The 27,661-nt window shown below is 41.3% G+C and overlaps 1 protein-coding gene across 1 annotated transcript in view; it reads left to right on the plus strand.

Moving 5' to 3' along the window:
- The window catches only part of SMYD2 (SET and MYND domain containing 2), an 85,114-nt gene extending 66,519 nt beyond the window's left edge, over positions 1-18,595 (plus strand). The window contains exons 7-12 of the mRNA XM_036757636.1: positions 2,595-2,697; positions 5,783-5,893; positions 8,164-8,284; positions 10,084-10,258; positions 13,075-13,183; positions 18,137-18,595. Of these exons, the coding sequence (XP_036613531.1) occupies positions 2,595-2,697; positions 5,783-5,893; positions 8,164-8,284; positions 10,084-10,258; positions 13,075-13,183; positions 18,137-18,217 (700 nt within the window). The 3' untranslated portion in view covers positions 18,218-18,595. The remainder of the gene's footprint in view (positions 1-2,594; positions 2,698-5,782; positions 5,894-8,163; positions 8,285-10,083; positions 10,259-13,074; positions 13,184-18,136) is intronic.
- Positions 18,596-27,661: the final 9,066 nt, after the last annotated feature.

Here is a 27,661-nt window from a genome sequence, read left to right on the forward strand (position 1 = left end):
GCACAATGCCTGGAACATTATAGGAGCTTAATAAATATTTGGTGATTGATTGGTTGATCCAAAGTTAATTTGGGAGGGAGGGGGGACCAACAGCTGGAAGGATCACAGAAAGTCTCGTGTAGGTACCTAATGTTATCTCCTGAAAGGTAACATTCGATCTGAGCTTTGAAGTGAGCAAGGATTCTGAGAGGCAGAGGTGAGTGAGAAGTCCGTGCCCATCCTGTACAAAGAAATGAGAGGAGAGGTTAAATGTTAATGTACTAGGAACAGCAAGTGGGTCAGTTGGGCTAGAAATGCAAGTTAGGTGGATTACTTAGTAGAGTCCTGGAAGGAACGGAGCTATAATTATAAATTGAGAGCCGGCAGGGGACCTTAGAGACCAATGAAGACCAGCTCCTTCATGTTACTGGTAGGACACTGAGGTGCAGAAAGATCAGATGAGTTGGTCAGGGTCACACAGCTAGTATTTGAGGTAGGATTTGAACCCAGGTTTTTCCGATTTCAGGTCCAGTGCCCTGTCTTCTGTGTCACACTGCCTCTTGAGTTAGGTGTGAGAGTCCTAGAAAGGAAAGCTGAGGCCAGACTGGAAAGGACCTTGAATGTTAAATGGAGTATTTGACCTGAAAGACAATAGGGAACCATTTTGAGCAAGGGAGTTTTTTCAGTACTTTTTAATAGCTCAAAAATAATTGTGGCATCACAAAAACAAACAATTTCAGGTTCTTTTTATTACTTTTAAGGTTTAGTTTTTTGTTTTTGTTTTTAATTTTAAAAGGTTTATGTTTCTGAAGTTGTAGATGCCTAAATTTTTTTTTTTTATTTTCGAATGAACTAGGTATGAGGCACTGTAGTGGGGTAGATGGTATAGAGAAATACTTGGCATCAGAGTCCTGAGTCCCACCTTTGATACATACAGGCTGTGTGACCCTGGGAAAATCACTTAATTTCTTGGGGCCCCTGTCAGGTATCTAATATTGCAAGTACCATTCAGCATTATTAGAGGAGGTGCCTCAGAGGAACTCCCTAAATTAATAAAATCACAGTTGTAAACCCCCCCCAAAAGAAAACTAAAAGGTACTATATTCCTGTAAGAGAGCTACAGTAATGTATTTTGACATTGTTGATGTCATGAAAAATCTGTTAACCCTTGGAAGTTCCTTATATTTAAGAGTTTGATTTTGTTTCATGTATAATAAGTCAAGCCACTGGTCTCTTGGTCTTGAGTTTGGAATGGGGGGCTCTGAACCCTTCCTCACCCCATTCCAGTGAAGCTGAGCTCAGCAGGATGCCACAGAGCTAGTTTCACCCTTTCCCCAAGTCTCTGGTAGCAGTGAGCTTAGGAAAGCAAGAGGAAAATAGTTGGTCTCTCCTCTGTGCCCAGGAGTGGACATTGTGGGCTCTCCCCTAGACCTCAAGGAGCAAACTGACCTACTGAGTCAGTGCTGTCATTCGATATTCTTGGTGCAAACGGAAGAAAGGTTTTTTTTTTTCTTTTAGTAATCAAAAGGTAAGGAATTTATAATATCAGGCACTGTAACAATAACATTTCTAGATGTGAGAGCTTGTCTGAGGATAAGCCCCAGTTTTCAGACAGTTTTAATTGGGGGGAAAAGTCTACTGGGTTGAAATTCCTGTCGGCCTTGGGATTTCAAAGGTAGCATTTTCAGAGATCAAGCATTTTTTCCCCTGTAGTTTAGAAATTTTTGTTCTTAGAACTTTGACCTTGATACAATCAGAAGAAGCTCAAAGCCCCTCACATACATGAACCTGTCTATCCTTCCCACCAGTCCTGAGAAGTAGAATGAGAACAGCAGGGGCAGCCCTGTCCCAATTTTCCAGATGAGGAAATTGAGGTGCAGAGAGGCTCAAATGAATTTGCTCAGTCAAGATCAGCCAAGAAGTCCTAAGTGGAGCGACGTAGGAAACCAGGCATTGCAGAGAATGAGGATTTTTCAGAGCCTGAAGACGGCAGGCTTTGGAATTGATCCATTAATATAAAAAGTGGTTTGGAAAATTATCAATAAGTGGCCTTTGCTTATTTATAACAGTTTATTATGGAGTACATGCTTAGATATATGATTTAAATCACGCATCTTAGTGGGGAGGAAATTTACATTTTGGGGGGACCCACATTTAAAATTAATTTTATTAGAAATCAATATTAAGCACCAATAGAAATAACTAAACTTGCTTAGGAACAATGTTATTTAAAATAATTTCAGGACATAAAGTATCATAAAACTTTTTTAGTCCCTCTTTTGAAGCCCCCAGTTGGGATCCTTGGTACATTTATACTCGTCCACTTCTCCTCATGTTATTTTGTTAGTGTCTACGCCTTTCTTCTGGCTTGGCATTTTTCACTTTATTTTCATATTTACTACAAAACAATTCTGTTTCCAGGGCCGTTAAAGGTTGTAATCCCTGGATAGGATTATACTTCCTTTAGAGGGAGTGAAATTGTTAATTATTAGTTTAAAAGATTAGTGTAGTGAAGTGACAGTCTTTCTTTAAAAGTTTCTGTCCAGCTGAGCGGTGCTTAACTTCCTGCCAATTACCTTGAGATAAATGGTTTGTTTTTCCTCCATTGACGATAGCGTTGCGCTGATGAACCACAGTTGTTGTCCCAATGTGATCGTCACCTATAAGGGGACCCTGGCCGAAGTGAGAGCTGTGCAGGAAATAAACCCTGGAGATGAGGTAAGTGTGAGCGTGGGCCAGTGTGGACCGTGGTAGGAATGTCAGCCAGCCTTTCTTATCGGTTAACCCATGGGGGAAAATCAGTGCAGGGTCAGCAGGAAGAGTAAAGTGAATAGAACTGGAAATATTAGGCCATCAATTCCACCCATTAAATGTTACAGTCATTTCTCAGTTTCTTCATGGGACCATTTATCTGGTTTGTGGGTTATCCAGGCTTATATCTTCATACTGTCTCCTATTTGTTTCTTGCATGAAATAGCCACATCAGTATTTATGCCATCTCTCTTCCGTATCCCTCTGTACTTAAGGGTGGTTTTTGTTGTTTGTCTTTTTTTTTTTGGTATCCTACTTCAGTGCATCCATGTTCGTTCAGTACAGACCCTCAAACCCTCCTGCCTTTTCATCATGTGATTCTTTCCCATGTCTTTTTGTAATTCCTGTTTTAGAGCTTCCTTGTGTGCCTCCCCATAGGTCTCTTGATGTTAGGTGGCAGCACTCAGACCATTCATTTGTCATTCCTTACTTACAAGAGCATGCGTAAGTGACCAGCCTGCCCCCTTTTCAAATCACACATGTCCTGGCTGAGATTCCTTATTTACTTTTTATGTGGAAATTTTCATTGGTAATGTGCTGTGGCTCATACTCTCCACTAACTTGCCCTTGGTGGTCAATAGAAATTATTTTGATACTTCAAAGATTGTGGTTGCTTTTTTGTTTTTTAACACATCTGACTAAGATGGACAGTCAAATTTTTGGCTCTTTTAAGGAATGAACAGAATGAGCATTTTAGACAGAAAAAAATCTGGCTTCACTCAAAGGATTGCATGGGTCAGTTAGTCACTGAATCAGCAAGCATCTATTGAGCACTTACTGTGTGCCAGACATAGCTAGATGAGGATAGCAGGCAAAAATGAAACAATTGCTGCCCCGAAGGGGCTTACATTCTCTTAGAGTTGTCATGATCTAGACGTGCTATTTTCCTCCCATCATTCTCCTTCTATACTTATACCTTCAGTTGTACCTGTATGGCTATACTTACATACCTTCTATCACCGTACAGTATTGATTAGTTACATGGATGGTCCTGTACTATTAGATTCTGGTCACCTGCAAGTGGCTTCATTGTGGAGTAGTTTAAATTTACTGGTACGATGTGGGTTAAAAATAAATTATAGCTACACTGGAGTTACCAGGGGGAACATCAGTTGATATAATTCTGTAGTTTAAATCAAATATCAGTTTGATAATTGCTAATGTAAATTTCAATTTAAGTATTTTAGACATAGCTATCAGGGCCTTGAAATACACAGATTTCTCTGAAAAACGCAGCTATTACCTAGATAGGGCTTTGTAGCTTCTTACTGTACGAGAAATGTGCCCTATCCTTGGCAGAACTGTCTAGGTTCCTGAATATCTGTCTCGTAAAATCCACCCTAGTGCCTCTTTGTTTAAAAAAAAAATCCCAATTAGTCAGAATAATTAAGTCATTTAAGACAGGAATGCTCATTTGGGGACGAACTGAAAAGATGAGCAGTTCATTGCAGTGACCAGCTGACATGAGCAGGGACAGTCTGCTGGACTTTGTCGCCATCTTCTGGGTTAGTGTGAGTATTGCACAGGCTTGTCCATTAACCCTTGCAGAGAAAAAGATGTTTGGGGTGGGGGCGCGGGTACAGAGGAAGAATGTTTGCGAGACTTGTTCTGTGCCTCTTTCTGCTTTCTTTTCCCTTACTCCTCCAGTTTTTGAAAAATTATGTAGTGATCCCAGTAAAGTAGAAAGGCATTTTTTTCCCCTAATTCCAGTTCTGGAAAGGGAAGGGGTCCATTGAGTAGTGTGTCATAAATAGCTGGTGTTTTGCTTTTTTTAGGTCCTTGAGTTTGGGGTTTAGAATTAAGACCAGGGGTGCTCCCTCCAAGTTTGTTTCCCATATCTGTGTGTTGGTTATCTGGTTATTGGCACTTAAAAGGCTATTTGAGATCCATCTGTTCAGTCAGACATTTGCCTGATTATGTGGGATGATCAGCAAATGTTGGTCCCAGTGAATAGATAATGGATATTTAAATGTTGGCCTCTTCCATATGCTCAGAGGCTTAGTGACAGGAACATGCTAGAAAACTCAAGAGCAGACCTGATGGCCACCAAAGGTAAGAGTTTCCAAAGTTCCTGGGCACAGCTGGCAAAATTGAAAGCAGCCAGCTGTATGGGACGACAGTTCTGTATCTCCCATGCCTCCCATTCTTGGTGCTTCCCTAAGGCTTGGACACAGAACTGTTGGCAGTAAAAGTTGCAACTTTGAGGTTCTTTCTCCACTGCACTGTGACTTAGGAGTGAAGGGGAAATGTCTCACCACCAGTTTCTTCACCATGCCAGAGTGGCTACGATAAAAACATGCAAAAAATCCAATTTGATGCAACAAAAGTGCAAAAAGCTAGAAAGTGTGGGCAAGGATAGCATGCAGTTGCCAAACCAAAGGGTCCTTTCTTCTCTATGGGAGTCAGAGGTGGACTCCTGCTGGGGGAAATCCACAGTTGGTTCTCTAGAGTGAGGAGAGAGAGGCAAAGACCCTTTGGGGAGCCTTTTTTAAGGAGACCCGAGAAGAGAACCAATAACCCCTTCAGAATTGGGACACTTTACTTGGTAGCAGGGGATTTTCCCAACACAAGAAGCAGAGAATATAAGGGAATGATGAACCCAAATTATTCAACTTTTGTGCATTCCTTGGGCCACCCACTGTAGCCTACTACAACTCAGTTCATTCTAGAAGTCATTGACTTAGGGCCTGTTTATGAAGAAATTCCTAGACCATCATTAAAATCTTAGGGGACAGGATCGTAGATTTAGAGTAAGAAGGGAGTTGGGCTGTAATTGAATTCAACCCCCTCATTTTACAGATGAGAAAACCGAGGTCCAGAAAAGTAAAGGTACTTGCCCAGGTTCCCAGAGTTGGTATCTGTGGGAGGATTTGAACCCAGATCTTGTGGGCACCAAATCCAGTGCTTGATCCACTATACCACACTAAATCTGAACATTATAATCATCCTTTTTTTTTTCTTTTTTTTTCTTTTTTTTTTTTTTGCTCCTTAGGTTTTTACTAGCTATATTGACCTGTTGTATCCTACAGAGGATCGGAATGACCGATTAAAAGACTCCTATTTCTTTACATGTGAATGCAGAGAATGTACTACGAAAGCAAAGGTAATGCCTCTGTAACATGGACAGTCTGGTCACCCTGACATCTCTGGACTTCCCAAGATCCATTTCCAGGATCAGCTTCTTCTCTCTCCTTCCAAACTGACATTTGACTCCCCAGATCCCCAGTAATGTTCATCTCAGGGGAAGGTGCTCCTTTCCATCCCTTTTCAGGAAAAAGCTTTGAGAGGCAGGTGTTGTCACAATGCATAGAGTACTGGACCTGGAGTCAAGACACTTATACAGAACCTGTCTGCCTCAGTTTCCTCATCTGTAAAATGGTAATAATAGAAAAGTCAGTACCTCCCAGGGTGGTCGTGAGGATCCAGTGAGATAATACTTGTAAACAGCACAGAGCACAGTGCCTGGCACATACCAGGTGCCATAGAAATGCTTATTCCCTTCTCCCTTTTCAGATGATGACTTCTTAGAGGTCTGTTACCATGGCAGCACTGTGGAGGGGAAAGCACATACTCTTAGGAGGGGCAGGTTCTCTTCTTTTCCTTCTGCCTCCAGACAACTTTGTGATCTTGGACAAGTCCCTGAAAATATCCCTAGGCCTGTTTATTCATCTCCAAGATAAGAGAGTTATGAGTTTTAAGAGCTGGGGCACAGAGTCGTGTGTGTGTGTGTGTGTGTGTGTGCGTATACATATGTGTATTTGGTACGTATGTATTCAGTGGGCATGTGTGTGTGTACACATGTGTATTTGGTACATATGTATTCAGGGGGCGTGTGTATGTGTGTGACACACACATATGCCCCACGAAAGTATGAGAAGTTTGTCAAGGGGGTAATTTTTCTTTATGAAAAACTAACCCCTTTATTTTGTTTCTTTTGTATATGCTAAATACTCTAAAATTTGAAGAGAGACCAGTGAGCTGATCCAGAGTGGCCTTTCTGATTTGTCTGATATTTCAGCCAATCTGAGGGCTTAGGCAAGGCCTTAACAGGCATCAGGTTGAACCTCCTCAGTTTACAGACGGCCCCAACTTTGCCAAGACATTCCTAGGAACCTCAGTTGCTAGTCTGCTTTCCTTCTACTCAGACCTATTTCTGACAGCTCAGTACTGGGTGTAGGGGGAGGTTTCTACAAGAATTTGGGCATGGGAAGGAATTACCAAGTTACCATCTCTCAAAATGGAATGTACCTTTGGAAGTGGGAGAGAAAAAATGGGAGAAGGGGAGGGGAGCAAAACCACAAATGAAGAATTCCAGCAACTTCACAAACCAGTTTAGAGAAGTTTTTAGGCCATGAGACCAGAAAGATTGAGTTTACCATAGCACCACCCACATCAAACCTGATGTTGACTAATGCCAACCCTGCCCTGTTTTCTTCCCTGTGTGGCCACAGATGCCTACTGAGCACCCTGCCCTAGGCAAAGGTTCCCATGAAATCCAATTTTTTAAACAGATATTGTAGAAAGTATTAAGTTTCTTTCAGGTCTGCTGCCTAATTTCTGTTCATCCCAACTTGATTCAGAATCATTGAAACACAATATTCGAACTAGAAAGCACCTTTCTATACTTAAATTTATAAAATTTAGAAATTTTATAAATGTTTTATTGATGCCTTTTTTTCTTTTGCATTGCCCAATACTACCCAGTTTCCTACCCTGCTCCCTGCAATAATCTCCTCTCCCATAACAAACAAAATAGAATTAAGCAAAATCAACACATCAGCCACATCTAAAGGTCATTCCATTCCTAGAGTACCTACTTCATCTCTTTGCCAAGTTACATTCGATCCTGCCGCATCAGAGTTCTGATGTCTTCAGTATTGTTCTCCCTTATGTTGTTGTGGTCATCGTGCAAATCATTCTCCTGGTTCTCCTTATTTTATTATGCATTGGTTCACATGAGTATTCCCAGGTTTCTGTTAATTTTTCGTGTTAGTCTTTTCTTATGAGGTGATAACACTCCATTGCATTCATATAACACAATTTGTTCATCCATTCTTCCAGCCGGCAGCAACCCATTTTATTCTTAAAAAAATCCACAACTTATAAGATCGACCCCCACGTTACAGGTAAGAAAACTTAGGCCCAGAGAAATAAAGAGATTCAGCCAACGTAACACGCAGCAGAGCTGAGATTCAAATCCAGGCCTTCCAGCTTCTCATTCAGCATCCTTTCCACTGTCCCCTGCTCCTTTTTTCCATTAGTGTCTGTGAGCGTCTTACAAATCCAGATACAAAGATATGTGAGTTCTTCGTGTTTGTAAGATTTCTCTACCAATATAATTCCCTTCATAGCTTTCATAAATGTTTCTTTCAGGATAAAGCCAAGGTGGAAATCCGAAAACTGAGCGAGCCCCCAAAGTCCGAAAGCATCCGAGACATGGTGAAATATGCACGGAATGTCATCGAGGAATTTAGGAGGGCCAAGCATTATAAATATATCCTTTTCTCACTCTCCCTACAGGAGATGAGGAGGGAGAGGTGGGGGGCATAGGGTCTGAATCTTGTACAAAGAGATCCTCTTCAATTGGTAGATTTTATAGAAAGCAACTTCCCCCATTTCTTATTTGACTAGTTTGGACAGAACTTGGCTTTCAGGTAGGATCATTTGCTTCCTTTCAGAGGGTCTGAAGGAGTTCTTTGCAAGTTCACCTTAGTTCCTTGAAGGCACCTTTAGAGAGCCCTATATCATACTCCTATATCATAGTAGACATTCAGTAATTGGGCAGCCAGTCTGGAGTTATCCGCATGAGTCAAGTAATTAATTAGATAATGAAAAAGCATGCATTATACACTTACTGTGTGCAAAGCAATATATAGATAAAGGGGATGAGCAATGGGAAAAGTCAGGACTGGGCACCACGGGACTCGTGTGGTTGAATGTATGTCCACATGTGTCCTTGGCTGTTTTTTAGAGGCAGATCGAAGTGTTCAAGGGCTTGAGGTGGGAAAGGAAATAGGAAGGAGGGTGTTATCCGTGGTTTTTGCGTTATCTGCCCCCTTGCTTCCTTTAGTTGTTGCATTTAAGTGAGCCAGCTTTTCCTGTGGCTAATGCTCAGAACTTGAAAACCTGCCCAAAAGTCTCTAAAATTTCCCCTTTTACCAAAACCCTGCCGAGAATGTTTTCTCAGCTACGTGCCTTGAATAATAATATAATTTCATATAATAGCAGTCTCTCCTAGGAGTTACTTTGTGGGAAAGGATTTAATTTACTTTATGTAGCTTCAAGGGACAGAACCCAAGATCCATGGGTAGAAATTGAGGGAAGGCAAATTTGGGTTCAATTTAAGGTAATATTTCCTAGCAGTTAGATTTATTTCAAGATGGAATGCGCTGCCTTTTGAGGCTGGGCCACCACCATTACTGGGATTACTTAAAGGGAGGTTGAATGATCACCTGACAGAGGCATTTTAAAGGCTATTCCTTCATTGAGTTGGAAGTTAGAGAATGGTACATTGAAAATAGCCCTGAAAAGGTCATTAAGGTTTTGTTTTGTTTTAATGAACAGAAAAAAGGCCAAAAGGAAGCACAGAAGAGGACAGCTTTGAAAGTTGTATGTTGAATTTCTTATATACTTAGAGGAAAAACAAGCTGTACCTAATAGCTGTTCAGTTTCATAGACAATCTTTTTTTCTGTTCTACTTTGTTAGTGGAAATGCTTGTTTTATTTGATGTTTCAGTTCAGAATAAGGATTTTTTTTTTTATTTTAAAAAGAAGAAAAAAAATACTGAACGTGGAGTCCCAGTATCTGATTTCCAATTTTGACTTTGCTCTTTACTGCCTTTGTGACTTTGGGGAAATCACCCATCCCCTCTGTCCTTTAGTGTCCGCATCTGTAAATGAGATGCTTCAATGACTTTCTAGTCCCTTCTAGCTGTGTACCTCGGAGCCTAGCAACTTCTGATTTCCCTTGCAGCTCTAAGACGTGATTCAGATTATCCTTTAATTTAAAAAGTCAGTTTCTATGTGGCTAAAATCTTTATTTTCTATTGTAATTTGGTGCCTTCAGTATTTTTTTTAATTAAAGAAAATAAGCAATTTAATTAGAATTATTTTGTGTTTAGGAAATATTTAAGATCATTCTCTTTCTGGGATGGTTTGAATGTAGAATTTGGGGAGGTAAGGCATGTGCTCTTCAAACACTTTACCAAACCTTATGATCATAGATAGTGTTGTCTGTGCCCCCTAATTTTAGGTAGCCAGCCATATTGCTCATTTTTCTTGACTCCCATGCAACCCCCAGCGAGCTGCTGGAGATATGTGAGCTCAGCCAGGAGAAGATGGGCTCCTTGTTTGAAGATAGCAACGTGTATATGTTACATATGATGTACCAGGCCATGGGCGTCTGCCTATACATGCAGGACTGGGAAGGTGCCTTGCGCTATGGACAGAAAATCATTAAGCCCTACAGGTAACTTGGGGTGGTTATTCAGGTCACAAAGTGCCGAAATGTAATTATTGTTTTAGAATTTTTGCTGTAATCACAATCCAAGCTGATTGATTTTTCTTCCTGGAATGTGCCTAGCAGGGCAGCCTTTTGATTCTCTGCACATCTTAGGACAGAATTACAAGGTCTATGTTCATTCTTTAAGAGCTGTTCTGTCTCTTTAGGGCTCTGCTTTCAGGGGCAGCTGGGCATCCCATAGGAAAGTAGCTATCACTAATGCAGTTGGGTATTGGGGAAAGTCCTCCACCAGCCATGGTGACCCCTATGTTAGTAGGGATTGAGCTGCTACCCTTCAGTGAGGCTTGGATAGCCTTGTTTTTTTTTTTTTTTGTGTAAGCCCATATCCATGGAGGTCTAATGACTCTTCACCCCTCCCATTATCTCAAAGCTAGGCAAAGAGAATTTGAATTTGACACACACATGCCCAGTGGGAATAACAGTAGACTCTGGCTAAAGATTTCAGATCCCTTTTAGAGAGGTATAGAGGGAAAGGTCTCAGGCCCAAGGCCCACCCCACCTCCAGTACTTAACTTTCTGTGTGTGAGAGACCTTAGGCAAGTCATGTGACCTACAGGCAGGATAGATAACTACCCTCTAGTATTCTACCTCACTGGATTATCTTGAGGAAAGACAGAGTTAAGGGCTGGACAAGTGATTTCATTGGTATAGGCAACTCCCAGGGGAGAAAACTTTTTCTCCCAATTCAAGTACCTTCTCTGCAATTTATAGTCTTAAAGAATTGCTTTCATTTAAAAAGTGAAGTCACTTGACTAGGATCATACAGTCAGTATGTGTCAGGGGTGGGACTTGAATCCAGGTCTTCCTGGCTTCAAAGCTAGTTTTCTATCCACTATGACATGACTGCCTCTCCTCAACAGGAAAGCCCATTGTAAATCACAAAGAGGCACAGAGTTATGCTTTCCTGCATATTTTCTCCCATCTGTTCTCTTGCCATTAAAAATCTTTTGTCCCCTTTTGGGCATTTTTGTCAGTTCTCCTGAGAAGCGACTCACCATGTGGTCATTCCCAAAGAACCCTCTTTCAGAGAGCAGTTACTCATCCATACCTGCCCTCCATCTCTGCCAAGAACAGAGTAGGAGTTGGAATTTAATCTGCTGGATGCCATCTGAAGGTCAGATGCAGAAAAGCTCCAGGAAGGATAGACCAAGGCTTTTTTCCCCGAAATATTTCTGGAAGCAGGAAAGGGCTTCACTGGTTGGAACAGAAAGTTAACCATATAGAGGATGGATAAGATAAAGTCCTCAGTGACTCTTCCAGCCCTGAGACTTAGAGCCTGATTTCACCCACTCTTAGTGAAGTGGCTTTACCCTGAAGGTTCAGTCCTTAGGTAGCACTGCTTCAACTGGCCAGCAGAGGGAGCGAGAGGGGAAGTAAGCTCTCGAAAACTGCCCAGAGATGGAGTTTGTAGTTCAAATTCTAGATAAATGCCTCACCCCCACCTCCCAGCACCCTGCAGTGGGTGAGGCCAGGAATGTGCAAGCTTGGAGCTTTCTCTGATCCTCCCCACACTTTGCTCAGAAATACCCAGCCACTCTTCTTGGAAAGGAAGACCCAGCTCTTGGCCTAGTTCCCAGTTGGCTTCCAGGGTCACTCAGTGTCCTCTTTAGCCCCCAAATCCTATGGAGTTGGGTCTATTCCTATAGAGACCTCCCTCACATCATCGCCCTAACCCTTCTCCAGAGTCCCAACCCCCCACACCTCACTCGTTTCTACCTCTCCGAAGAGCAAGGTAGAATCTCCCCCTTTGGTTAATGCTACCATGGGAGACATGGATTCCCACAGGGATGGGGAGCCTGTGGCCTCAAGGTCACATGTGGCCCTCCAGGTCCTCAAGTGTAGCCCTTTGAATCCACACTTCACGGAGCAAATCCCCTTAATAAAAGGATTTGTTCTGTAAAACTTGGACTCAGTCAAAAGGCTGCACCTGAGGACCTAGAAGGCCACATGTGGCCTGGAGGCTGCAGGTTCCCCAACCCTGTATAACACAACTGCCCAATATGTGGGAATGCCCCACTAGTTCATACATTGCTCGATAAATTCCACTGAGCATCTACTACACTATATATAATAGATACAGTATATTTCTCTGCTCTGCACTGGGGAGAGAAAAGAAATGGGGAGTGTAGTCTTTGGCTTCATGGAGCTTAAGTATAAATGCTTCTTCCATTTTGGCACACAGATAGAAGGACTGAGTTCCAGAGGACTGTTAGCCCAGGTTCACTGTGATAATGTGCTGTCCTTCATATGTAAAAATGGCATCCTTAAGCCACTGTCAGTAGGCCATTTTCTTTGGGTCGTTTCTCTAATACAGATATGCCTGGCCTTAAGGAAACTCAAAATATCAATGTAAATTTCCATAACAAGTAAGGGGGCCATTATTTTAAAAATAGTTTGCCGTAGGATTTTCCCAGAGAGCATCCTCTCGAGGTGTACTTTAAATCATTTTGCACACAACCCTTGAAGCACATTTGTTTGCTTGAAGTGGTAAGTACTTGTTGGGCTGGGTCATGCCGATCCACCAAGACTCCCAACTGGATTCCCTGTTGTCTATTGGTAAACATTTCTGAGATGGGGCTGGAAGACTGTGGCCACAGAATAGAGGAAAGCCATTTGTTTCTTACAGATTTCAACCCACTGCAGATGCATTGAATTAAAAGGTGCATGTTCAAGCTTCTTGTTTCTCCAGGTAGGACACACAGATGCCAGTGCGGAAGATCTAATAATAAGATGGCTTATCTTCTTTCTTTGTTGTCCTTTAGCAAACATTATCCACTGTATTCCCTCAACGTGGCTTCCATGTGGCTCAAGCTGGGAAGGCTGTATATGGGACTAGAACACAAAGCTTCAGGAGTAAAAGCCCTGAAAAAGGTAATTGGACTCTTCCCCAGTAACTGACTTCTCTGCTGACTCTTGTGGAAGTTGGGGATGGGACCATCTCCCAGCCTGTAAAAATAAACTGCTGGCATTGCCGCCTCTCTCGCAGGGTCATATGGGGCTGTAGTACTTGGCAAATCTTGAAATGTTGTTTTTTTGGTAAGGGGGAAGGCGGAGCAATTGCGGTTAAGTGACTTGCCCAAGGTCACACAGCTAGTCTGTCGAGTGTCTAAGGCCGGATTTGAACTCAGGTCCTCCTGACTCCAGGGCTGGTGCTCTACTCACTGCGCCACCTGGCTGCCCCAAAGTGGTTTTTAAAAAAAATATTTAAGTTATTTTTTCTTGGAGTGCTTCGCTAATATAATTGATTAAAAGCCATTTTATTTAATGTATCTTCAATATGAGGACCACTGTGCCCAAAGTTGGGGGAACAAAGATAAAAGTATAGCAGTACCTGTCCTTAAGGAGTTTATATTGGGCAGAAGAGCATGTATATAAAAAACAAATAGAAGGTAATCTAGGGGAGGAGAAGAGGCACTAGCAGCTGGGGGATGGGCCGGGAGGCACCAGGAAAGGCCTCATATAGAAGGAAATGCTTGAGCTGAGCTTTGGCACAGTGGAGAGAGTGTAGATTTGGAGTCCTGAAGACCAGAGTTGAAATTTTTCCTCTGATACTTACTCACTGTGTAGTCCTCAGCAAGTCACTTGATCTCTTAGTCTCAGTTTCCTCTTCCATAAAATAGAGATATGAATAACACTGACCTTACAAGGGTTGTTGGAAGGACCAAAGGAGATAGCACATGTAATGCACTTGCAAACCTTGATGCCCCATATAAATGCTGGCCATTAGGAGGTGAAGGTGAGGAGAATGTGGGACAACAGATGGAGTGTTGTATCTGAGAAGGCTAGTTTTGTCTGGACCTCAGACAGTATAAAGTGGAATAATGTTATATAAAGTTTTTTCCTAATATGACCACTTGGGTAATTCACTTCTTATATAAAAATGACCCTCTTGAGCCACCAGCTGGACATTTGTGGAGATGAGTTTTCACTCTTCTCACAGAGACTTAGCGATGAACACTGGCACACATCTGGCCAGAGTTTTTCTCTATGTGAAAGTAACAGGCCCGCACTGTGATCCAGCCCATAACATTAGCCACATTGGTCTCATGCCATAATCACAGCTAAGTCTTCTATACTGTCATTTGGAGGGCATGGAGACGGGCCCTCCACATTGTCTCCTACAATGCAGTGAAGAGTATTGGGGGACCCACTTCGGCACGGCTATCCTCATATTAGATCTTTGTAGCCCCACAATAGCTAATCCCAACCTTTCTCTTCTTGGCATTTTACACAACTCCCTCCCTGAGCCCTTTGAAGAGAGGACCTCACCTTGCTTTGCTAAGAAAGTAGAGGCCATCCCCTGTGTACTCTCACTCATTCAGATAAATGCTTGTTGATTGTAGATAGGTTGATTCTCCCTTACTCTGCATGTCACCTCTCTATGTCATCTCTTCTCCTCTCTTCCTTTGTTCTAATCTCCTCGCCAAGATCCACCCCTCTACTGAGGATCCCACCCTATCCTGTCTCATGCTGACTTGCTTCATTAGTCATTCTAACTTTTTCTCACCTTCAGCTTCTCACTCGCTGGTTTCTTCTGTGACTCCTACAAGGATGACCGGGTCTCCCGATTCACAAAACCTTCATTTGGCTGTAACTAGCCTTAAATCTATTTTCTTCAGTCTCTTTTCCTTCTGACAGCCTGACTACTAGGAAGAGCAGTCTTATCTTTGTTACCTTCATTTCCTTATTCCCCATTAATTTCTTAGTTCCTTTCAATCTGGCTTCTAATTTCTATCATTGCACTGAAACTATTTGCTCCAAGGTTGCCAGTGATTAATCTTTTGTTCTCATTCTGTTTAATTTGTCTCTAAAGCTTTTGAAGCTTAGCACACTCCTACACTCTCTCCCCCTTTGGCTTTTGTGACACTGTTTTTTCTTGGTTCTCTTTCAACATCTGTGACTACTCCTCAATCTTTTCCTAGCACATCATCCATCTCCTGCCGACCAATCATGAGTGTCCCCCAAAGTTCTTTATTGGGCCTTCTACTCTTCTCTCTATGCTATCCATTGGTGATCTCATCAGCTTTCTTGGGTTCTATTATCTCTGTGCAAATGGTCCTCCTATCGATATATCCAGCTCTCATTTCTTTCCTGAACTCCTGTCCTACATCACCAACTACCTATAGGATATCTCTACCCAATATGTCCCATGGGCATCTCAAATTTGACATCGAAAATAAAATGTTTTACCTTCCCTCCTACCCTTCTTCAAAACCTCCTTATTTCTATGGAGAATATCACCAATCATTCCAGCTCCCCAGGTTTGTAACCACTGAGTCATTCTTGATTCTTTTGTCTCTTACCCCCTTCTCCTGTTTAATCAGCCACCAAGTCATAGAATTCTACGGGCACTATATCTTTCACATCCACACTTTTCACATGATCACCAACGACTCTAGTTCTGGCAGGCCTTCATCACCTCCCACCCAGAATACTTTAAGAGCTTCCTGCTTCAAATATCCCTCTTCTCCAGCCCATCCTCCACAAAACAGCCAGATTAATATTCCTAAAAAAGGTCTGACCATGAAGCTTTACTACACAGATCTCCAGTGTCTTCCTATTGCCCCCAGGGTAAAGTGAAAACTCTTCTTCCTGGCACTTATGGCCCTTTGTAATCTGGCTCTGGCTCCCGGCAGACCTTCCAGACATTCCTTGTGACTATTTACATTATTCCAGTATAACTGACCTAGTTTTTGTTCCTTGCATGTGACATTCTATGTATCCCACCTCTACACCTTTGACTGGGCTGGGTCCCATGCCTTAAATGTACCCTTTCCTCACATCTCCATCTTGACCCCCTACTTTTCTTCAAATTTCAGCTTATATGCCACCTCCTATAGGAAGTCTTTCCTGATTCCTCTAGTGGTTGGTGTTTTCTTTCCTCAAATTATCTCATATTTAGTATCTGTGGACATATTATATCCCCTAGTAGAATGGAAGCTCCTTGAAGGCAAGCCCTTTGTCTTATCTTTATATGCTAGAGCCTAGCACATAATGGTCACTTAGGAAATGTTTGTGGAATTGCATTGAATACCTTTATTTGGTCATTTTTCAGTCATGTCTGACTCTTCATGACCCCATTTGGGATTTTCTTGGCAAAGGTACTGGTTTGCCATTTCCTTCCCCAGCTCATTTTATAAACGAAGAACTGAGGTAGACAGGCCCCTGGAAACCATCTGTGTGGGCAAGGTCATCAGCCCTGGGGAAGATAATTTGTTTTTAATTAAGAAGTTCCTAAACAATGAACTTGACTTGCTGAGGAGTTGAGTAACTTGCCCAGAGTCACACAGAGCCAGATTTAAGGTCATGAAGGTGAGTCTTCCAAATTCCAGGCCTAGCACTCTATCCACTGTGCCACCTGGCTGCCCCCACATACATACCTTTAGATATATTCAAACTCTTACTCTGCTTTTCCCTGTGGACTACCAAAATTTATATACATAAATTTTTTTCTGCTCCCTGAGACTCACAGAACTGTAATTTCCATGGTTGTGGAATAGCCAGATGTGACTCTATGAATTTAGACAGCACATGCATTAGGGCAGCTAGGTGGTGCGGTGGTTAGACTGCTGGGGCTAGAGTCAGGAAAACTCATCTTCTTGAGTTCAAATCCAGCCTCAGACACTTATTAGCTGTGTGACCCTGGGCAAATCAACCCTTCTTGCCTCAGTCCTCATTTGAATGAACTGAAGAAGGGAATGGCAAACCACTCCAGTATCTTTGTCAAGAAAACCCCAACTGAGGTCACAAAGAGTTGAACACAACTGAAAAACAACACATACCGGAAGCCTTTACACTTCAGTAGGGACTGCCAGAGCTCATTTAACACTGCCATAGTGAGGCATCAGAGTAGAATTCTCATACGGTTTTGCTAGGGAAGGACGAACTTGGTGGAAAAGAAGATTAAATCAGCTCTTCCTGTCTAATTATTTAAATTGTAATTTCAGTTGATTAGATTTAAATCAGATCCACCCTTCAGTTCCTATTCCCTACTGTTAAGTTTCCCCTTTCCTGGGGAAACACTTATTTAACACATTGGAGATCCCTCGGGTCAGTGCATCTAGTCCTGGCTGAGCACAACCAACGGAGTGGAAAACCTGTGGCCAGACCATGTGGAGAACCTCTTTCTCCTAAAATATCCAGAAGAGTGAGGCCAAAGAGTCTTCACCACAGAAACTCCCTTGAGAAACACTCCAGGAGATGTGGGGATGTTTGTTTTTTAAAGCTTAACAATCCAGATAATGTTTTCCTGATTGTTTTACTTTATTTGACCTGTGTAGACTAGCTTTAGAACAGGGGCTTTTACCTAGGATTAAAAACTTGAACATTTTCATAATTATATGTCAATATAATTGATTTCCTTTGCAATCTTCACATTTTATTCATTTAAAAAACATTCTGAAATGTCGTTAGGCTTTGCCAGACAGCCAGAATGGTTCATGACATACACACAAATGGTTAAGGTTTGTTTCAGAGTCTTTTGTTCAGTTTCCTATTTTAAAAAATCTGTGTGGCCTTGCAGCGGTGACTGTCTGGCCCTCATTTTTCTGATCAGTAAATGAGGGAGTGGGTCTGGGTGACCCCTGAGGTTCCTTAACCCTAACCCATGATAGCCATGAGCCTGAATCATTTGATTATTTTACCTGCTTTCAATAAAAAAAAAAAAGAATCCCATTTCTCAACCTGGGCCACAGGGTAGGCATGAAGAAACCTCCCCCTACTGTCTTTTCATTTACGCTGTAAGGGAGGGCGTGCAAAGGGATCTTCAGGAGGGCTGGAAGGAGAACGGTCAGTTTTCTCATTTACCATTTTTTCCTCCTCTAGGCTATTGCTATTATGGAAGTGGCTCATGGCAAAGATCATCCCTACATTTCTGAGATTAAAAAGGAAATCGAAGACCACTGAACCTATGCGATCCCTTCAGCTTTTATTTAGATTCTTTGTGGAAACCTCAGAGAACTGAGTGCATGAGGGTCCTTTGGAAGCATGGCCCTCTGGCATTTCTCTAATAGAACTGGAATGAGAAACATTTGATGCACTTAAAACCTTACCTACCTACTGCTTACTCAGAGGTTTATTTTAAACTTCTTAATCCTTCCTATGAAATTAATTTTTGAATGCTTTTTCTAAGAGATAATGCCATGGTTTCGTACAATATACTTTTGACAGATCAAGTTGGAAGAGAAAAAAAAATTCCATATTTTTTTTCCTTCCTCTTTGCCTGTTTTAATGTTCAGAATAAATCTGAGTGATGTAAGGTAATAAAAGGAATAATTAAAACCCTTTTCGTCTGTTTTTTATTTATTTTCTAGGGAAACTTGTACGGTTGGTTTGTGAGATTATGGGGTATGGAGGATCCTGTGAGGGATTTGTAACCTAATTTGTAAGTCTCTCTCCTCTGCCTTCTAGAGGGATAGCCTAAATTATAGAATTTAGAGCTGGAAGAGATCTTAGAAATCATTCTAGGCCAATTCTCTTAATTAACAAATGAGTAAACTGAGCCTGGACAGGGGAGGTGATTTGTCCAAATGACTATATCGCTTTTTGTTCTGAATTCTTGTTACCTCTCTGGCAACGAGGAGCAGGGTGGTGTCCAGAGACCAGTAGGATAAAAGAGAAGAAAGAGTGCAGGAAACACAAATGGGAGTGTGGGGAAGAGAAAATAATGGGAGAAGAAAGGTTCCTATGGTGGGGAATAATGAATAGCCTTTGGGTGCATGCCCCTAAGCACTTCATTGGTTAGAGGGTGCCTATTAGTTCCCCTACCTCTGTAGATGATGGATGGCACTTAACTGCCATCAGAGTCCTGAGTTCAAATCCAGCCTCTAACACTAGCTATCTGTCCCTGGGCAAGTCACTTAACCAATTTGCCTCAGTTTTCTGAACTGCAAAATGGGGATTAATAACAGCACTTATAGAACAGCAAGGCTGTTGTGAGGATCAAATGAGAGAATATAAAGCACTTTGCATAGTGCCTGGCGCATAGTAGGCACTACATAAATACTCCCTTCCCCCTCTCTCAGCTAGAAGTAGATACTAAAATACTATCTACGAAGTGACTTTTTTTACAGAAAGGCCTCATAGATGGTTTGGGAAACCGTTTTCCATCTCCCAGCTTGAGGACTTATGGACCATTTGACTGTGTACTTCGTGATGATGATGATAACGATGATAGCAGTAATGATAATAGCTGTCATTTATATAGCACCTACTATGTGCAAACTCCTCGGGAGCAGGGACTCTTTTGCCGCTTTTTTTTTGGGGGGGGGGGGGGTAATGGTGCTTGGCACACAGTAGGTGCTTAATAAATGTTTGTTGACTTACTAACTGCCAGGCACTGTGCTAAACACTTTACAAATATCATCTGGTTTGATCCTCACAACACACCTAGGAGTTAGGTGCTATTTTTATTCCCATTTTTTACAGTTCAGGAAACTGAGGCAAATGAAAAGGGTCACTTACCCAAGGCAGGCTGCCCACACGCTGCTTCTATTGCCGTTGGAGCCATGGGACAGCACTTTCCGCCATCCTTCCTCTATGCCCACGTACCTTCTTGTGCGGTCATACATCTCTGATGACATCCTTTACACCACATGCAATGGAGAGAGCACGGCCTCTGGACCTGTTTGAGTCTTACCTCTGGTATTTACTCTCAGTGTGAGCTTGGCCACGTCATTCCTGGGACTCCTCATCAGTAACATAAGGTCATTGTATTAGGTGGCCTCCAAGGTTCCTTCTAACTCTAAATCTGCGATTCTCTCACACAATGCCACCACACACCCCCTTCCTCCCACCTTTATTTGGAGAGAGATTCTGATGGGAACTTGGGGAGAAAAATCATTGTTTCCTTTCCAACTTTGTAACTGAGGAAAAAGTACCGATCTCTGCTCCACATGTCCAGTGAGGCTTCAGATCCACCTGGCTCACGCTTCCCAAAAGCCTAAACATCAGCAACCCGGGAGTAGTGTTTGTTAGCAGCAGCTGCTATGGGACAGTGTGGCATGGAATGTTATTTGGTCCAGAATGATGGAATTTTTCCACTTAGGAAAGTTTCTTGAAGTCCACACAAGAATTTCAGCCATCAGTTAATAATCAAAACTTGTTAATGTTTGGACTTAACTTACTTTTAATTTTCACGACCTACTTGTACCAGGTGAGACAGCTATAAAGGTCGCTTCCCCCTGAAGCCTACATAGGACATTCTCAACAAGAAATAGACATTTCTCCAGCCATCCTCTGATTGCATTTTACTGTCAAGATATGTCAGGAGCTGGCTGGATTTTTTTTTTTGGACTAATGTATTCAGGGGAGCCCCTAAAGCCACACTAAGAAGACTAAAGGAAGACCAGAAAGAAGCACATTTAGATATGTTTCCTTATTTAATTTATACCTCTTATCACCATTAAAACACCATGTAAGAAGAAAAGAACTGTGAGTAAATTAAAGAATGTTTTACAGCTTTGGGAAACGGACTGAATTAGTCATTCCCTGTGTGTGTTTCTCCCAGTCCTATCCCAGTGTCTCATCATATGGATCAATTGTTACAAATGAATTTTTTATATCTTTTGTTTTATATGTCACCATGATTTCTCCCAGTATACTTCTCCTCCCCCTCCCAGAAAGTCATTCCATATAAAAATTTTTTTAAAGGAAGCAAAAACCCTAACAAGATTAATAAACATCAAAAAGGTCTGAAAACTTACATAATGTACCACACTTATGAACCTCCTACCTCATCAAAGGATTGTGGGGGAGGGGCCTTATCTCTTCTTTGGGACCATGTTCTTTCTAATTTCATAACATTCACTTTTGATTGTTTTATGCTTGTTCCTTCCATTAACATTGTCACAGTCATCGTTTATATTGTTTTCCTGGCTCTTTGAAGTATGTAAATCTCTCCTTACCTGTCTGTATTCATCATTTTTATCATTTACAGCACAATAATATTCTATTACATTCATGTGCCACAGTGTGTTTAGCCACCCCCAATTGAGGGGCATCTACTTTGTTCCAATTCTGTGCCATCACAAAAAGTGCTGCTGGGAATATTGCAGTATATGTGTGCACTGGGGTTTTTTTTTATCAATGACCTCTTTGGAGTATAACCGTAAGGGAATCGCTTGGTCAAAGGGTAGTGTTGGTATTTTTAAGAGGCTCAAATTCTAATGGGTTCTGTCAGTCAATTAAACAGGGCAGCTAATTGGTACATAAGATAAAGTGCCAGGCCTGGAGTCAGGAAGACTCATCTTCCTGAGTTCAAATCTGGCCTCAGACACTTACTAGCTGTGTGACCCTGGGCAATTCACTTAACTCTGTTTGGCTCAGTGTCGTCATCTGTAAAATAAACTGGAGAAGAAAACGCCCAACCACTTCAGTATCTTTACCAAAAAAAACCCAACCCCAAATCAAGTCATGAAGAGTCAGGCACAGCTGAAAACAACTGAACAGTAACAGCCAATAAACATTAAGTGCCTACTCTGTATGAAGCATTGTGTTAAGGAGATAATTAAAGTCCAAAGACAGTTCCTGTTCTAGAGGAGTTCACAGTGTACCGGGGGAGACAAGATGAAACAACTTTAAACAAACAAGATACACTGGAGATGATCTGTGGAGGGAAGGCATTGTTAACATAAAAGGAGATTGGGAAAGACTTCTTGTGGATGGGGAGATTTTTAGCTGAGACTTGAAGAAAGCCAGGGGGCAGAGACGGAGGAGAGAATTCCAAGCCTGGGGGGCAGCCAATAAAAATGCAAGGAGGTGGGAGATGGAGTGTACTGTTTTAAGAACAACAATAAAGCCCAGGTCATTGGATCACAGAGTATGTGGAGGGGAGTAAAACATAATCAGACTGGAAATGTAGGAAAGGGCCCAATTGTGAAGGGCTTTGAACATCAAACAGGTTGTTATATTAAATTCTGGTAGTGATAGGGAGCCATTAGAGCTTATCAGATAGGGGAATGGTGGTCAGATGCACTTTAGGAAGATCACTTTGACAGTTGGACTGGAGTGAGGTGAAACTTAGTGGCCAAAAGACTAACACTCTGCAACAGTTCAGGCATGGAGTGATGAGGGTCTGCATAAGTTTATCGTGACAGAGTACAGTCCCAGTGACCTACAATCTGTTCTAAGAACAAGCCTAACTATGGAAACCAATCACCTGGAGGTAGACCATTAGATAATGCACTCTGGCCTTGGAAACCCACAGATGGGAGAGAATGTTTGCTGTTCATTTTTTTGTTTTTTTGTTTTTTGTTATGCTTGGTCTTTTTGTTTGGTTTTTTTTTGAGGGGGGAAGGCAAGGCAATTTGGGGTTAAGAGACTTGCCCAAGGTCACACAGCTAGTAAGTGTCAAGTGTCTGAGGTCAAATTTGAACTCAGGTCCTCCTGAGTCCAGGGCTGGTGCTCTGTTCACTGGGCCATCTAGCCGCCGCTTGCTGTTTATTTTTAAGACTTACAAAGTATTTCCCTCACATCAATAATGTCCAGTGAGTAGTACAAATATTACCATCCAAGTTATACAGAGAAGAAAGCTGATTCTCTCCATTGTGGTATGCTGTTCTCTAGATTCTCATAAGGTATTTGTCTTCCCATGTCCAGTATTCCTGGTTTGGGAAGCACGTGCATGGGAAAGCCACCAAAAGTACCAATCACCTTCCCTTTGGCCTTGAAGTCTTCCCAGGAAGAAAAATTATTCATTTTTGAACCAAACCTCACTGTGAGCGGTTAAGTCAGAGTAAAATATGGATGAATGAAATCAGTAAACTTCTGGGGAAAAAAAAGCAAAAAAAAAAAATCCCTGCAATTATTTTTTTAAAACTAGGTGGCACAGTGGATAGAGCACTCGCCTTGGAGTGAGGAGGACCTAGGTCAAATCCAGCCTCATTTATTAGCTGTGTGACCCTAAGCAGGTCACTTAACCCTGAATCCCGTGCATGTGTGTGTGTAGGTAGATATGTATATGTATGTTTATATATATATACACATATATACATGTATGTGTATATATGTGTGTGTATATTAACAGAAAACTATACCCTCTATCAACCTTTTTAGAATGAAAAAGAAGAAAAGTGAGAAATGCCAACTAAATTCTTTGAAAAAGGGTTTATTACATATGAATATGAAGGATAGACATCTTTTCAAAAAAAACGAGTATAAAGAGTCTCACATTTGAAAAGGCATATACGAAACTATTTACAACAAGGCAGTGAGCACCGTAAAACATTATCCTAAGTTACTAATGCTTAACAGAACTTTATAAAAACAGAAAGGAAACAGTGCAAAAATACTGTCAAAAGTAGTCAGTTTTATACACAGGATAAAACTGGCAAGCATAAGCTTATTTACTGATGAATACCACAATAGCATGCATAGTTTTTGCTTCGTTTAAAGGCTTTTAATATCATAAACCTGGTAAGACATCCATACCAAATTAATAATGACCTCTATACATATGATGACATTCTCAGCCTCTCAACAAGCTGCATACGTGCAGGAGTGGGGGAGATCTCAACACCAAGAGAACAAGAAACATTTCTGATAATAATCTCTATAATAATTGACATTTGCAACCTTTCTGATTCTCAAGGTGCCTTCACATACATCCCCTCTCATGTAACCACACCAACCATGGAAGGTGGGCAGGACACCTGTTCTCTCCACAAAGGAGTGATGTGGCCAAGATAACATTTACTGAGTGACACAATCAGGATTTGAAATCAGTTTCGATTAAATCCAACTCCCCCTTCCATTGTATTGCCTCAGAATACTTTTGTTTTAGATACCAGCTCCAACACTGGAAACAAATAATTTAAACTTTCTGAGCCTCAGTTTCTCTTTGGGGATGATAATAATGCACACACTATGTATCTCCTAAGGTTGTTGTGAGAAGAGCACTACGTAAACCCTGAAATAATATATTCCCATAACCATCATGTTCCTTTCTTCCATATGGACAGTGGCTGCTGCTAATGGGAGAAGCCAAGGGAGACCCATTTCTTGCTGGACACAAAGTAGCCACTGCTGACAGTGGGAGGGATAGAAGAAGTGAGTAAAAACTATGTACTCAACATTCCACATTCCACTGTCTCCAATAGAAAGTGTCAGATTTCCCAGGCCTCTTAAATGTAACTGTAACAGTACTATTTTTCACTTATATCATGGGTCAAATAAGGTGCTGTGGCCTGGCTGGCAAGCAAAATGTGCTTTGAGTTCCAAACAACCCACTTACAAATGACTTGAAGAATTGTTTGTCAGCTAGGGACTACCTGTACATAGTGTCAGGACAAAATACTATAAATCACCATTTGCCTTGAATTATTCTACTTTGTTATAGTGTTCGATATAAACATAGACCGATGGAAACATTTGAATACTAAAGTAAAAAAACAGGACAATAAAATCCAGTGACATAAAGCTAACTTAGCAAGTTATCTGATATGATACAAATTACATACAGTTATAGAGTTAATAGTTATCTGCATGTGTAAACTTCTTTTCCTTTTTAAGTATCCAACCTTCTAATAATTTTGCTATTCAAGAAGCAAAGCTTGCCCACAGGGCATCCTCTCCAATGAGGATTACCCCCATAACCAAAATGTAAGGGGTTACTTAGGTATGTAAGACTTCAGAGAACAGCAAGAAAATCAATAGGTAAAAGGGAAGTTACAGGAGTGATTTCCTTGTCTAGATGGGAAAAGGCTGATTTTGATGAGTTCTATCAGTAGGTATGTAGGCTTTTGAAGATGTCTATGACTTAAGTCAGTTGGGTAAGACATAGCAGTGGGGCGGAGGGAGAGAGGGTGAGGGGAAGAGAGAGAGAGAGAGACAGAGACAGAGAGAAAGACAGAGAGAGACAGAGAGAGCCCAGCCCTAAGAACAATGACATAACTTTGATGCTCCTGGAGACATTATTACTAACTCACAGTGCTTCTACCTTTGATGACTGACACATCACACTCATGTATCAAGGGTCTTGAGTACAAGGACCAAGGAAGCAAAACAAACCAAACACTCTAGTTTTTTCTTCCTCCCAGCTTTTTATCAGAACTTTTCAAGGATGACGTTTTATATTTTACTACATGAGGAAGGGAAAAGGCACATCAGAGGGACTGGTAAATCCTGATTAGATAACTAGCCTCTTTGACCACCTTTCCCAAACCATTGTAGAGTTGGTCAACTTCAACCTGGTTAAGGTTCCATGGTCTTGATGGACCTATTACTCATTCAGCTTCTTGGCTGAAAAGAGAAAAAGTAATCTGCAAAGAGTCTTTAAAAGCAAACCTGTCTCAGCACATGGAGATTAGAGATTAGCTTTCAAAGGTTCTGTTTCCAATTATAAATGTCACAATGTTGGCCATAACCACAGTGATCCTATGGGAAGTCAACCTTTGACTAATTAATATAAAATATTCCTAAATAATAGCACCAAACCCTTAGTAGCAACTGGGACAATAGTTTTTCTTAGATTGTCAGATGGTGAGCAGAACTTAAGCAGCCAGTCACTCATCAACAGACACAAAAGTGTAACTTCACATTCCTGTGTATTATTAAGTCCTATCAGTTATCTAGATAGTTTGACCACCACTGTGAGGTGATGGCAGTTGTAAAAAGCAAGACTCTATTTGGGAGACCATATAAAACTGGGCGATCTCCTGAAACTAGGTTAGCTTGTCTATTAAAAATAAAATTTCCTTGAGCTAGTGTCAATGGGTAGGAACACATTAGGGATTTTAGGTGACTCTTTTTCTACTAATAAACTGTACCATTTTGAAATTATTAGGTCAAACAGGCAAGCTTCCATGAATAAAAGCTACAGTGTGTTTAGTTTATACAATTAATGGAATGAAATTATGGTTTGTTGATGATGACAATAATACAGCATCTCCCCCTCCCCACCCCCGCCCAACCTACCTAAGACAGTCTGTCCATTTGGTCACTATATTAAATCACAAGCTCAGTTTTACATTCTCTAGCATAAGAATAGTTTTTATTCAAAGGGGATGACACTGGCTATACTTTAACGATCCTAGGGATAGAAAAGTCTAAGCCTGTGAAATCTAATTATTAGTATTATGAAGCCCGCCATGCAAACAGGCAGAGTTCACAGTGAAATAAAATCATATTTCCACAGCACAAAACAAAGTAGAGGGTGATCTTAGTACAACTGATCAATGTAGAAAGACAGACAGAATAATTTAAACCTAAAAACCCACTGTGGGTTTGAACTATCCAATCTGGCAGTCTGCCTCATTCAAATCTCTACTTCACATAAAGACTGAGCAAAAGTATTACTAAAAAATGAAAACAGATGCCAAAACAGGTACAGTCTTCTTAGCTCCCTAGAGTCCCTGCCCACAGAACACTTGTTTTCTCAGTGTGCAGTCAGCTAAAGAATGAACATTCCAGTGATGGCCAAAAAAAAAAAGAGGTTCACACATTGCTTCTCCACCTTCCCAGTATGCCCTACCTTAAACTAAATGCATGAACCATCACTCTGGGAAATTCACAAAACAATTTTGAAAGCATGGCTTCGGTAGACTGAAGACAGAATCGGCTATGGCTTTTCATTTGGACACAGCCAAAGGCACTTGCATTCAGAGCAGAAACAGGGACAGTTACAGAAGTCCTGGCCTTCAAGCGAGATGTAACAAAGCAATCTTGGAGTTATTTTTCAAGTAACTGGGTTAACTGACATTCCAAACAATGTGGGATGGATGCTCATGTTTCACTCTCCAAACAACAAAAATGCTTCTAGTCTGAGGAAAGGGAAGCAAAGAGAACGGTGCCTGATATTCAAAGCCAAGGCCCAAGAAATTTCTCTGACATGAAGAAGAAAAGCTATAACTGGGAAATAGCATTTTGTTCTGGATCCTAACTCCACAGTGGCTCAACATTTGGCTTTCAGTAAGAGGAAGATGAGTTAAAATCCTGCCTTAAACACTTGCTAGCAGTATGACCCTGAGCAAGTCACTTAACCTCTTTAATGGCACCTACACCTCCAGGTTGTCATAATGACAAAATGACACAATATATGTAAAAAGTACTTTGCAAATTATTAAAGCACTATGTAAACGTTGTTGCTGTTATAAAATCAGTGTCGTTCTTACTCATTCTTCAGAAAATGGCACACTCTCCCATTTTGACTCATTTCCTCCAGGCATATTGCTGTTTCTTTCTACAGGAATATCTCTAGGCCCCTTGTCAACAAGGAGTGGGGCAAAGTTCAACAAACAGTATTTTGGTATTTTTAAAAATGCTACAGGTGAAAAGTCAAACTGAAAGGGAGAAAAACCCTCTTGGTAGAACTAACCACTTTTGCCCATCCAGAAAAAGTATTCTCACTCTTAA

The sequence above is a fragment of the Trichosurus vulpecula genome, chromosome 4 (assembly GCF_011100635.1).
Source record: "Trichosurus vulpecula isolate mTriVul1 chromosome 4, mTriVul1.pri, whole genome shotgun sequence".
In the NCBI taxonomy this organism is placed as follows: Eukaryota; Metazoa; Chordata; class Mammalia; order Diprotodontia; family Phalangeridae; genus Trichosurus; species Trichosurus vulpecula.